Source organism: Rhinoraja longicauda, chromosome 13 (assembly GCF_053455715.1).
Source record: "Rhinoraja longicauda isolate Sanriku21f chromosome 13, sRhiLon1.1, whole genome shotgun sequence".
Classification (NCBI taxonomy): Eukaryota; Metazoa; Chordata; class Chondrichthyes; order Rajiformes; family Arhynchobatidae; genus Rhinoraja; species Rhinoraja longicauda.
In genome coordinates, this window is record NC_135965.1 from 14,072,203 (window position 1) to 14,086,349 (window position 14,147).

Sequence of the window (14,147 nt, forward strand, 5' to 3'; positions counted from 1 at the left end):
ACATCGGTGGGGCCACATTTAAAGTATCGTGCTCAGTTCTGGACACCATGTTATAGGAAAAATCATCACGCTAGAAAGGTGCAGAGAAGATTTGCCAGGACCCAAGGGCCGGAGCTCTGGAGAGAGATTGAGCAGGGTATTCCTTGGAGCACAGGAAGATGAGGGGTGATCTTACACAGGTGTACAAAATCATGAGAGGAACAGATCAAGTAGCACAGAGTCTCTTACCTTGAGTTGGGGAATTGAGAACCAGAGGCCACAGATTTAAGGTGTGGGTGGGAAAGATTTAATAGGAATCTGAAGGGTAACCTTTTCACACAAAGGATGGTGTATGGAACGCATTGCCAGGAGGAGGTAGTTGAGGTACTATCGCAACATTTAAGCAATATTTAGACAGGTACATTGATAGGACAGGTTTAGAGGGATATGGGCCAAATGCAGGCAGATGGGACTAGTGTACATGGGACATGTTGGTTGGTGTGGGCAAGATGATATAATTTTATGACAATATAACTAATTATAACTGATTCACTGAACAGAGGATTTAATCAGATTGAGAGTGAGCAACACTATAACAACTTTTTTTGTGCTGAGCATTTGAAATCTGATACTGGCAATAGATTCAAGAAAACTTAGAATCAACAACCTCACATATCTTCCCCAGCAAGTTGGGCAATTAGACATATATAAACATAGCACAAAAAGTAAGGACATTTGTGTTTGGTAGATTATTTCTTTGTTGTAACAATGCTTCTTGGCAATAAATCTTATACCGTTGGAAAGCCTGTTTATTCCCCTTTTAAATGGTGCCACATTTGTAAGGAACATGCATTTGTGGGATAAGCAGCAGAGCTGAGTATATGGGTTGCGCCCATGAAAAATTTGCCAAATCTTCTCTGCCAATGCCAAACAGCTTATTCTGCTGTTGCTAATGACTCTTGTTTTGAGCTTCTGGTACCACCAGGTGCTGACAATCAGGTGCCTGATTGGCACCTGATTGGCAGCATCTGTGAGCATGGGCCCTGCTACAGTGGTCAGTAGGTGTCTGCTTCAAGAATCGGCATGCCACGTTTGATTGATCTGGATAGGGCCCGTGCGATAGGGCAACTTCAAGCTGGTGTTCCGCAAAACCAAGTTGCGGCATTATTTGGAGTGAGCCCTAGTACCATCTCCAAAGTGAAGGCCAAGTTCCATATAACGAGGGATGTCAGAGACAGGCCGCGAAGTGGGCGTCCCAAGAAGACGACACCCGAAGAAGACCGTTTCCTCACCCTGTCAGCACTTAGGAACTGTAGGCTGTCTTCTACAGATTTGCAGTCAAGGTTTGCAGGACGATATGGCCGACGGCTCTCTGCCCAGACAATTCGGAACAGATTGCACGCAGCCGATCTCCGGTCTCATAGGGCTGCCAGGAGGCCTGCCATGACTGCCCTTCACCGTCAGGCCCGTTTGCGCTGGTGTCGGCAACACGTGCACTGGAACCTGAACATGTGGAGGAACGTTATGTTCAGCGATGAGTCCAGATTCTGCCTACGGCAGTTGGATCATAGGGTCAAAGTGTGGAGAAGACGCGGAGAACGCTATGCTGATTGCTGCACCGATAGAGTAACATCTTTTGGTGGAGGCAGTGTGATGGTGTGGGGCGGCATCTCCCTCACTGGAAAAACGAGGCTTGTCATCATTGGAGGCAATCTCAATGCAGAGAGATATCGAGATGAGATTCTGCAACCAGTGGCAATCCCATATCTCCACAGTCTGGGACCGAACTCTATGCTCCAAGATGACAATGCTCGCCCCCACAGAGCAGGGTTTCTCAGAGACTACCTCCAGAATTTGGGAGTGGAGAGGATGGAATGGCCTGCCAGCAGTCCTGACCTCAACGCCATTGAACACTTGTGGGATCAGCTTGGGCGTGCTATTCGTGCCAGAGTGACCAACACAACCACGTTGGCTGACTTGCGACAAATGCTGGTTGAAGAATGGGATGCCATCCCACAACAGTGTGTGACCAGGCTGGTGACCAGCATGAGGAGGTGCCAGGCTGTTGTGGCTGTGTATGGTTCTTCCACACACTACTGAGGCTCCTGTTTATTAAATGAATAAATTGTTAAATTGCCAATATGTCTTGTTTCTTCAGACTTCAATCATCCAATCCACCAAGCAACACCGAACAAGAGTCAATGGCAGAATAAGCTGTTTGGCATTGGCAGAGAAGATTTGGCAGATTTTTCATGGGCGCAACCCACATACTCAGCTCTGCTGCTCATCCCACAAATGCATGTTCCTTACAAATGTGGCACCATTTAAAAGGGAAATAAACAGGCTTTCCAATGGTATAAGATTTATTGCCAAGAAGCATTGTTACAACAAAGAAATAATCTACCAAACACAAATTTCCTTACTTTTTGTGCTATGTTTATATTATATAGAACATAAAATTACACCATAGGATCCGGCCCTTCGGCCCACGGCGTCTGTCCCGAGTGAAGTGTTAAATTAAAACTTTATGCCTGCACATGATCCACATCCTTGTATTCCCTCTCGTAACTCTTTCCACCACCACCCTCAGCAATGCATTCCAGGCACCCACCATTGCGTGTAATAAAAATACATGCTCTTCTTTTAAACTTTCGCCATCTGACCGTAAAGCTATGCCCTCTAGTATTTGATACTCCCAGTAGTGGGCCAACCACACCTGCACACCATAGTACAACAACTAAAGTTTTATAAAGCTTTGATTTTACTTCCTGATTCTCATACTGAATGCCCTGACTAATGAAGGCAAGTATACCATACGCCTTCTTCATTGCTCTGTCTACTTGTGTTGCTGCTTTCAGGGAGCTATGAACCTGCACCATCAGATCCCTCTGTGCAACAATGATGTTAAGGGTCCTGTCTTTAACTGTATACTTTGCCCTTAGATATGACCTTCCAAAGTGCAACAAGTTATACTCGTGGATTAACCCAATCTGCCATTTCTCTGCCGATATCTGTAACTGACCTATATTCTGAGTATCTTTTAACAGCTTTCTTCACTGTGTGCAACTCCACCATTTTTTGTGTCATCTGCACACTTACTGACAAGCCCATCTACACTTTCATCCAAATCATTTATATGCAGGTATATTGCCATAGCTCAATAACTGCATTCCTAAGCAACCTTGCTTGATAGAAAATAGTGCAATAAAACAATTATGTAAATGGGTTAAAGGGGGGTGGGGGGTTTGGGGCTAGAGAGTTTCAGACTCGCAATATCAACGTTTATTTTCCCCGCCATAGGATTTTCGAAAGTAAATATATTTTTGATAGCTACAAGTTTACTCTTGTTACTGCAAGCTAAACATACTAAAGCTGTGTGTTACATTATGTTATAGAGTTTCATTGTACAAGTGTCAATAGAAGTGATTCCTTGACAATTTCAATGACCACCTGGAATCAAACTGAGACACTGTGTTCTGACGAGACGACGGTGTCCAATTACTGTGGGAGGTTATGTGGAAACAAGATAGCGTTTTACTACTTGTCAATTTCCAAAATAATTTAAAGTTGTCCTCTAGTTCCTGATAGAAATAGATATTAATTACTCACTTCATGTTGATCCTCTTCATTACATCCAAGTAAAATGTACACTAGAATATGAGGTAGCAGGTAGATTGTCACTTTGAAGTCATGTTTCATAATAAAACTGCAACATTCAAAGATTTTTCCAGCTAGGTCATGTCGAACCTGAAAGATTAAAAAAAAAATAGGACATTTACCCCCAATATCAAAACTACATCAAAATGTACTATTTTTAAGCTTAGAAAAGTTTGGGCTACAATATATTACTACATATGACAGTCAGCACGGTGGGAAGGTGTTGAAGATGAAAAGGACAAAGTGCTGGAAGAACTTAGTGGCGCCGGCAGTCCCTGTGGAGAGAATGGCAGATGACGTTTTGGGTTGGGGCCCTTCTTCAGACTGATATAGAGTATGGGGGAGAAAGCTGGAAAAGAGATATAAGGGTGGGGCAAAGCCTGGCAAGTGACAGGTGATACAGGTGAGGGGTTGAATGGCAGATGGGTGGAGATCGTGACCAACCAAAAGTGAAATTGAAAAAGGATGTTACAAAAAGAGGAAGTGGTGTGAAATGTAGATCCAAAGGGAGGAATAAGGGTGAAGGGAGACAGGGGTAGGTGAAAGACAGATGGGGGGAATAAGAGAAATGGCCACTCAGAGATGGGAAGGGGATGAGCATAAAATGGAGCGGAAAGGAATAGGGTGAGGGAGCATTGGGAGAAATGTGTGTGCACCGGCGGGGGGTGGGTGGGTGGGGGGGGGGGGGGGGTAAAGATATGGGGTAGTAAGGAGGTATTACTTGTAAAGAGCAGTAGCTTAACATTGAAGCAATGCTTTGTAAAAAAGTAACTGCACAATCATCCCATAGTTTAATTATAATGTTTAGGCATGAGCTCTTTTAAAAACTTTACAGTTCTTCTGCGGAAAGAAAAAAAATCAAAGTACTTTCAAAGTACAATCATTGGATGTTATGAAAGACAAATGTGGCACTTAAGGGCAAAGCAACATTAAAAGATATACGTTTTGCATAAAATATTCCGTTTATAACAGTAGTTTTAAACTTCTCCTTTACATACATCTGAGGCATTCAGATGTAATTAATTTATTGTTATTCCAATTTCAACATTCTTACAATAGACAATAGGTGCAGGAGGAGGCCATTCGGCCCTTCGAGCCATTCAATGTGATCATGGCCATCAGGTACCTTTGTTGTCAGGTATCCAGCCCATGTTGCTGACCATTCTGCAAAATCTCTGTCAAGCTTCCCGAGGTAGAACGGCTTCTTAATGCTGACCCAGTTCCAGGTCTTCTGAGAACTTTTATACCTTAAAAGCACAAATGCATCTCAAATAATCAGATCCGCTAAACCCATGTCTCTCAAACTCTGAACAATACATTCAATTTCAAGTTACTGTGAAACCTTTTTAAGCAGCTACTGGCAACACATTTATATCTCTGCATATTTGCCACTCTATAGAAGAATGTGAAGGCCATGGAATGTGTGCAGAAAATATTCACTGGGATGTTGCCTGCAATGGCGGGTATTAGCTAAAAGGAAAATTTGGACAAATTTAGAATGTTTTCTCTGCAGCACCGGAGGCTAAAGCGCAACCTCATAGAAATATATAAAATTGTGAGATGCATAGTTACGGTAGATAATCAGAATCTTTTTGTGTAGGAAAGAACTGCAGATGCTGTTTTAAATCGAAGATAGACACAAAATGCTGGAGTAACTCAGCTGGACAGGCAGCATCTCTAGAGAGAAGGAATGGGTGAAATTTTGGGTGGAGATATCAGAATCTTTTTCTCAGGTTGGAAACGTCATATACTAAGGGCACAGGTTTAAGGGGTGAAGTTTAAAGGAGATCTGCGATGCAATTTAAAAAAATACAGTAACTGCTAAGTGCTTGGAATCCAATGCCACAGGAGGCAATAAACGTAGATCCAATAGTAATGTTTAAGAGGTATTTAGACCACACATAAATAGGCAGAGAGTAGATAGGTGTGGACCACGTGCAGGCATTTGGGATTAATTTAGATTGATATAATTGTTGGTGCAGACATGGTGGTCCCGAGGCCTTGTTCCTGAGCCACACTGCTCTAGGTTTTATGTACACATGCATTAGAAGATGATGATGAGAGAGACCACAGGATCTGGGTGGCCTGGGAAACATGGAGAAACCACTACCAGTTCCCAGAAATGGTCTACACTCACCATGCTGGCCAGGGGTGTACAAAACCCTGGCTTCACAAAGAGAGAAAAATAAGAATGAGAGAAAACAAGAGTGAAGCAAAGATGGAAATTATGAATTTTTTTAAAATAGAAAAGAAAGAAAAGCAATTAACTGATGCTCAATATTCTTAAGACAAATATTTGAGTTGTACATGCAATGTCGTTTTCCAATTTCTAATGCTAAGCAAGCATGCTGAAAACTACAGGGATAGCCACCCTGGTTACAGGGATAATATAGCAAATTTATTTGAAAAACAGCCTTTTTGCATGATAAAAAAACACTGTAAGACCTGGTGTTTAGATGAGGTTCCAGTATTTCTTGCACATGTTCTGGAAAGCTCCTCCACAATCTGCGTCCTGGACAATCAGTCTTTTCTTCCTTGCATTTGTATATCTGCAGCAGTTCCTAAAAGGTAAATTTTGTTAACATTGAGCATGACACCACCAAAATTATTTTAACGTACATATATGATACAATGTACTTAGAGTTCCACCAGTTTCAGTTTTGAGCAGATTTTTCTTTTAATCATACGGGGTCCAACTGAGATGATGACAGTTACACAGTTGATCCAATGAAACAAAAATAACAACGCGACTTGCCCCAAAGTAAATAATTTTCAGCATGATCCAAACCAGCATCGTTTCTTATGAGACAGAATATTTCATTGGGAGAGGGCAGGAACGGGGTACTGATTGGGGATGATCAGCTATGATCATATTGAATGGCAGTGCTGGCTCGAAGGACCGAATGGCCTACTCCTGCACCTATTGTCTATTAACTTAGATCTCCTTGTGCAATCCAACCATACATAGTGAAAGGAAGAAGGCAGCTCCAAGTGAAACCGCATGGCAATGCTCAGCAGCTGATCGCTAAAGACAAAAGCTGATGCATTTTCAACTACATTCAGCTGGAACAGCCTTGGATGATCCATTTGTGCTTCCTCCCGAGCACAGAAAATAGTCTTCATTTCACTGGATTCACTTCACTTGGTATCATGGATCAACAAAATTCAGCAAAACCTATGGACCAGACATCATGTAGTACACAACACATGGACTCTAGAATGAGTCATCCGTCCTGTTAAGTTATTCCCAAACAGTTAAAACATTAGATTCTACCTAAGAATGTAGAACATAATCTAGAAACATTTTTTTCAGGAAAAAAAGCAGGAGAAATGCAATCTGTTTATTTATTGCTCATTTCCCTCTCAATCATCAGCAATACGATGGATGGCATTGCTAATAGGAGGCCATTCATCCCAGCTCAACGGCACCACTGCTGGAAGTTACTCAGTGTCCTGGGCTCAAACATCATCTATTTAATCAACGACCTTTCTTCCATTATACGGTCTCCGTGGGGATGTTCAGTGATGATTGAGCAACATTCAATTCCATTTGTTACCGTATAGCAGGTGAAGCACTTTATACCAGTGTGCAGCAAGAATTAGATCGTTAAGTGTGAATCAACATCTGTGTCATAAAAGTGCTAAGCAAAGACCTTCTCCAACAAGAATCTAATGACCAACCTTCGACATCCAATAGTATTATCATCATCAAGTCCCAGGTATCAACATTCTAGGGGATAACAAAGGCCTGAAACTCAACTGACAATCTATGTAAATACTGGGGCTACAAGAACAGAGGCAAAATGTTCAGTGGCAAGTTAGTCATCTCCTGATGTCTAAATGCTTTCCACCATCTACAAGGCATAATGCCACACTCTGCATACCGCGAAGAATTCAGCTCCAATAATAATCAAACCATTCTGGAGGTGCCAAAAACAGGAGGGCATAGGTTTAAAATGAAAGACAATGGAGGTTTTGAGGGGATCAGAACAAAAGCTTTTCCTACACAGTGTGCTTGATATTTGGAATGCACTGCCACAGGAGGTGGTGTAGGCAGATACAATAAGAGCATTTCAGAAGAACCTGAATAGGCACTTGGAATAGCCAAAGCATGAAAGACTACAAACTTAATGCAGGCAAATTGGATTAACACAGATAGGTACAACGATTAACGTGGGTGTGGTGGGCCAAAGGACTGTTCTCTGTATTGAATAACTCTATGGCAATAAATTTGGACTAATGACACATTAATCCTGAAAACAGCAACACCAAATTCCAGAAAACCTGATAAATATCTCTCATAAATCAATCCACGACATTTATAATCACTTTATATTCCAAAACACTAACCTTATTCCAATAACAAGGAAATCAAGATTATTTTATACATTGAAGTTTATTTGGAACCTCGATGGCCCAGAGATTAAAGCTCACAAACTGAACTACATAATCCTCCAAAGTCCTCGCTGGGTTAAGCAGGTTTTATGGCAAGCAATATATTTGCCTCAAACTGACTGGGAGGGAAAATTCTGCCATTATTTACTTTGTCGCAGTATTTACTGGATTAGATGTTTAAAATATGAATGCAGATTACTTGATTTCAATGTGCTCTCTTCATTGGAAAAAGTAATATGCTCCCTGGAAAATTGCATTCAATGTAAACACTGTGTTGGTTCTAACCATAACGTCGTCCTTTCAGCAGTTAAATCTCTTCCTCCCCCACCTTCCGCATGCCTCCCAGAAACACTGACAGCTAAGGCAAAACATCAATGATGAGAGACACTTGTGGAAATATTATCCATCTGTAATGAATACCAAGGCATTCAAGAATACCCAAGATACGCAAGAAATTCAAAACAAAATAAAATTTCAAGATTCCATTCAAAAACAAAATGTACTTGCCACCAGATTGCAGTGTAAATTGCCCTTACTATAGGTTAATAGTTTTTACTTTTTCGTCAAAAGGGAATATTTCTATTTATCAAGTGGCTTGTGAAGGCGGAGACATTGTCTTTGCCAACACAAAGGGAGGCAATTATTTCATCTAATGAGCTGCATTATGAACTTTGTCGTTTACTGTTCATGCTCAAAGTTATATTTCTTCAGTCCTTGTTTTGTATTTACTCTATTTTGTTTCGTATGAAAAACAACCTAGATCACTTGGTTGAATTTCCCTCCCCAGAAAATATTTAACTATTATTCACCACACCCCACCCAACAGGTTTTTATGGAAACCACCTGGTCACATACCTGGATGGCATAAGCAGCCGAGTCCTGAGCTCGAACATTATCTGCATAAGCAAGGAAGGCTCTTGTCAACTCTATCAGCAGATAATGGGCAAAATTGGGATCCTCCACGCCAGCCTGTCATAGGAATCATTACAAAACAACAAGTATAGAGAGAAAATTATACTTTTAACATCCAATCAAATGAATTAATTCAATGGAAATTCAGTTCATTTTTAACAAAATCATAAATGAATTACCATATTTTTTACATCTAATTTTGAGCAATCAAAATCGGACTTTACATTAAGTTTAAAAATAAAATTTACAAACATATCTGAAAATTGAATCTTAATAATGCTTCACATTTGAACTGGGCTCCTTTTAAAGTGAAGCTTATAAAAGTCTTCAACCATTTTCTTATTTGCACGCCTTGTGGATTTCTCAATTAAAATTCCAAAGCTTGTATTTAAACACAGGTCCTCCCCAGCTAACAAGTGTTTGCGATGCAGGGAAGGTGAACCTGCTGGTTGTTGTGTGGCTGTTCTTGACACCAGCTGGAATTTTGCCATGTCAAACCCATTAATATACTGTGGTTAACATATGGATGTTCACTTTGCAAACTCTACCAAGAGACGTCCAGGGCAATCGATACCATTTAACACATCACCTGCTGCTTCTCACAGAATAAATTAAGAGACATATTTTAGGAGCGGAAAGGGCAGAGAGAAAGGAAACCAGAAATATGCTCCTCGGGCAGATTGTTCTGGTAAAAACTGTCTAGTTTCCCTGGAATAAGAGGTAAACTTACAGACAGACCTCAGCAGCACTTTCATACTCAGAATGAGCAACAGGTAAGTGATCCATTTAAAATGTAAATAATATTGTAGGTGTTGCCACATGGTAACTTTTCAGCAATCATTATAAATCACCGCTGACATTCTACTGTTCAATAGCTGTGTAATTGTACAAGATGTTTACCAATTGAGGTTTCATCAAGAAAAAGGTTCTTCCTCACTTTATCAGACTGTTGATTGAGCTTCCCATAAAATAAGGGTGTAGTCCCGAACTCCCAATTTACCTTGTCGTGGCCTTTGCACTTTAAAAAAAATCTACACTCTCTCTGTAGCTCTAACACACTACTCTGCAATCTGTTTATTTTTCTCTTAGCACTACCATTGTATCATTGTGCAATTTGATTGTGTTCGTGTATGCTATGGTATGATTTTCAAAGGTTTCAAAGGTCTTTATTGTCACGTGTACCAATTAAGGTACAGTGATATTTGTATTGTGTTTGGATAGGACAAAGTTGGTCACTGTCTCTCAGAAAACGTGACAATAAATAAGCCAATACCAATAAGTTAGTGGAAGACAATGAAGTTCAAATTATATCTTACCACAAACGTAGAGCTTTTCCCCTCCGAGTTGCTTGTCATGAGGTCCAATCGTCCAGGGTCTATTGCTCCTAATTCACCAAGGCATTCTCCACAAAGGAGTCTGGCTTGTGCATTTGCATCTTGACAACCCTTCAGAAGCACCATCACTAATTGAGAGATAATCGGCTCAACTGTCTCACTGTCCGTGGCAAGTTTTACTAATTGTTCCTAAATAAATAATAAACAAATCACATGACAATATTCCTTCTTTTACATTGTTTCCAACTAGAATTAATTTCCTCTCTGTTAGGGCATCATCCTTACCATTAACACATTGCCTGTAAGCCATAAAAATGTACTAGTAACATTTCACTGCCTTTGTCGAAGGTGTTCAGAGCAGGTTACATTTATTAATAATTTGTTACATGTATCACTGCAAATTTATTAAGTTAGTCTGCCTCAATTAATATTGAATTTTTTCATGCGCTTTTTCTCCTCCAATAATCAATAAGGAATCATCATTGCGTACCTGTTTTTTGTATATGGTATCCTTCAAACTGGTCAATGCATGTATACGAACATCTACATTTTCATGCTGAATAGCTCGCATAGATAACTGTAGTTCAGTTTGTAAATCTGTGCTTTTAGATGTTTCCTATAAGGCAGGACACAGCAAATATTTATGGGATGAATGTTAGTATTTATTTGTGTGGCTGGTAATAAGTTTAAAGACTTTTTAACAGCCTGAGAGAACCTGATATTTATCGATACACATTGATCTGCAATTTCAATGATTGTAAAATGTACAGAGATTGTGCAACCTCATCCCCAAAAAATGCTACCCATTTTGGAGGTAAATTAATAAATTATATACCACATCCATTTAGAAAGAACAATATTTCATTTTGAGATGAGTCATTTCAAGGTTCAATGCAGGACTAATGTAGATAACAGCTACTTTTTAATGGCCGATGGAGTCCAGAGAAAGGGACTTGAAACATGGACTGTCCAAACCCCTCCACTGATACTGCCTGACCCGTCAGGTTTCTCGCAGTTTGTTTTTTGCTTCAGATTCCAGCATTTGTAGTCTTTCATGTCTAGCTGATAGAGGATATCCAAATTATTTTCAAAACTTATTACTTAAAAATAAAAGTTTGATTCCCTGGAAGATCCCCAGTCATCAGTAAGAATAAGGATGCTGAAAGACTGATAAAACAGGTGGGAGATAATGACCTGCTCAGCTGCAGATTTGTGACTTAAGAATCTCTGCAAAACTAAAGTGAACATTTTGCAATTTCTTTCTGTAATGAACAAAAGCATGCGGCCGACACCAAATGTTAAATCTCCGAGCACACTGTTAAGGCTCAGTGTGCTGGGAGCCCACTATTGAGGCTCACCTTTCTGTAATCTTGCAGCACCTTTAGGATCTCAGTAAAGTCGGGGTGTTCTGGCAAAAAGTAAATCTCATGCAGAAAATCCTTTACTTCAGTTCTGAAAGACCAAGAGAGTACATGATATTTCTCCACACACAGTGATGTGCACTTTCTACTGTGGACAATAATTGCGATATACACAGATATTATGCATCCTCGTCCCCAAAAGATGTTACCTATTTTAGAGGTGAATTAATAAATTATATACCATGTCCATTAAGAAATTACAATACCATTTTGAGAGGAGTTATTTTAAGGTTTAATGAAGGAGTGAAGTACTGTAGATTAAAATGTCACGTTGCGCAAGGGTGCAAGGGCAGCAACAAATCCACGTGTTAAGTCAACAGAAAAAAATGGAGTGAATCCAGGAGTGTAGATTGCTTAAATGGATCAATGACCAGAGATTAAAATGGAAGTAATTTCATTAAACATACAAATTTGTGAAATTGAATTGTATAAATGTTTCAACATGGTTGTCATTAGCATTGCAATGTGAGTGGTTACAATCCGAAAACAAAAATATTCAATTCATTGAAATGTATTCCAGCCAAGTTTACTGTTTTCTGAAACATAGGTAGCTTACATCCACTGTTTCTCTAATCTGCTGTGTTTGTTCTCTCCTCAAAGAAATTCAATAATTTAGCACGTCTGATGTCCAGTTTCTCTAAATAAACCCTTGTGCCTTCTCTATTTAAACCACTGCTTTGTTATCTCAGCTGCAAATGAGATCCAAATTATACCTGAACTTTGCTTGCAATGTTGTATCCTATGTTATCATCAATATGTCTCATTAATCTAAAGTTCACCAATCAACGTCCATACAAATCACAATTATGTTCCCTTCCCTTAATGCATCAACTATAAAACAATTTAAATATGATGTGTAGGAAAAAACTGCAGGTGCTGATTTAAATCGAAGGTAGACACAAAATGCTGGAGTAACTCAGCGGGACAGGCAGCATCTTTGGAGAGAAGGAATGGATGGCGTTTCAGTCTGAAGAAGGGTCTTGACCCAAAATGTCATCCATTCCTTCTCTCCAGAGATGCTGCCTCACCCGCTGAGTTACTCCAGCATTTTGTGTCTATCTCCAATTTAAATATTTCCTTCACTATCTCAGCATTTTCTTTTAACCTTGCACCACTCTGACAATCTATCTCCAATTTAAATATTCCCTTCACTATCTCAGCATTTTCTTTTAACCTTGCATCACTCTGACAATCTTCACTGTTAATGTTTGTGACTGTACACTGCCTCCCCCTTTTTTATTAACATGGTAGTCTCTTCACAATGTTGGTCTCAAAATTTTAAACTATCCACTACTTGTTAAATGTTTTAAAACATACCTCATCTTTTCCTTTAATATGCACCTGTTATCATTTTCTACTCAGTGAGGACCTTGTTTTTCAATACATTGAAAACATTGTAGACTATTCAGCAGTTTTTGTTCTTAATTGCATTACAGCTGAGCAAAAGAAAATACTTTTAAAGGTGTGCATGTTCTTTTATGACAATAATTTGAAATACAATTAAATGAATCTACATTAATAACAAAAATAAATAAAATTAAATTAGCATTAGCTTACCTGTTCTCTACTATGAGGTAGTGAAATATTCCAGCTGTCTCTTTTGGCTGAATGGACATTAGAGGCAGCAGGGCGACAATGACCTGACTAAGAAGGGCGCCCAGATAACTGGGCTCCAGGCAACGCACAAAGCAATCCCATGCCCTGTAATCAATAGACATTTACATTTTTTCTATTAAGTTGTATTGTTAATTATATATTAAAAGGAGAAGATAAATTATGAAAAACCAAGTCACTGTTTTTTTAATAATAAAACCAGTGACTTGGCAAATAATTTCTTTATTGCAAATTACCAACTTTTGTATGAAATTTTACAAAATTGTTCTTGGCTCATTTAATTATTGATACAAGAACTCAAGGCATCCTTTATCACATACAGTTCTCTTTCAAAATGAAACTTGGAAGGTGATGAATGCTTGCTTGCTTGCAACTGTTCATCAAGATGGCACACCTTCTCCAGCAGCACATGATGCAAGATGGAAGAGACTTTTCTACAATATCACTGCTACTCTCATTTGACCATCATGTCATGTATTGACCCTGTTGTGCATTTATTTCCTTGGTTTATTTCTATGACAATTTCTTTGCAACTTTAATATTACATATTATATTTAAACAAGGGCAAGGATTACACTCAAATCAGTTTTTTTTTTCTCAGTCTGTCTGGACCAACCTGATATCCCGGTTGCCAAATACTTTAATTCCCCTTCCCATTCCAACACTGACCTTTCTGTCCTTGGCCTCCTCCATTGACAGAGTGAGGCCAAATGCCAATTAGAGGAACAGCACCTCATATTTCACTTGGGCAGCTTACAACCCAGTGGTATAATTTTGATTTCTCTAACTTCGAGTTTGTGGACTGGTGCCAGCGGAACTGCCTCCGGATCAACGC

General features: G+C 39.6%; 1 protein-coding gene across 1 annotated transcript in view; it reads right to left on the reverse strand.

The window, feature by feature from the left end:
- atr (ATR checkpoint kinase) overlaps positions 1-14,147 on the reverse strand; it is an 83,318-nt gene that overhangs the window by 35,935 nt on the left and 33,236 nt on the right. Inside the window, exons 19-26 of the mRNA XM_078410415.1 lie at positions 13,256-13,399; positions 11,636-11,729; positions 10,768-10,893; positions 10,260-10,466; positions 8,887-9,000; positions 6,082-6,197; positions 4,763-4,883; positions 3,589-3,726 (exon numbers count right to left, since the gene is read on the reverse strand). Coding sequence (XP_078266541.1) covers positions 3,589-3,726; positions 4,763-4,883; positions 6,082-6,197; positions 8,887-9,000; positions 10,260-10,466; positions 10,768-10,893; positions 11,636-11,729; positions 13,256-13,399 — 1,060 coding nt within the window. The remainder of the gene's footprint in view (positions 1-3,588; positions 3,727-4,762; positions 4,884-6,081; positions 6,198-8,886; positions 9,001-10,259; positions 10,467-10,767; positions 10,894-11,635; positions 11,730-13,255; positions 13,400-14,147) is intronic.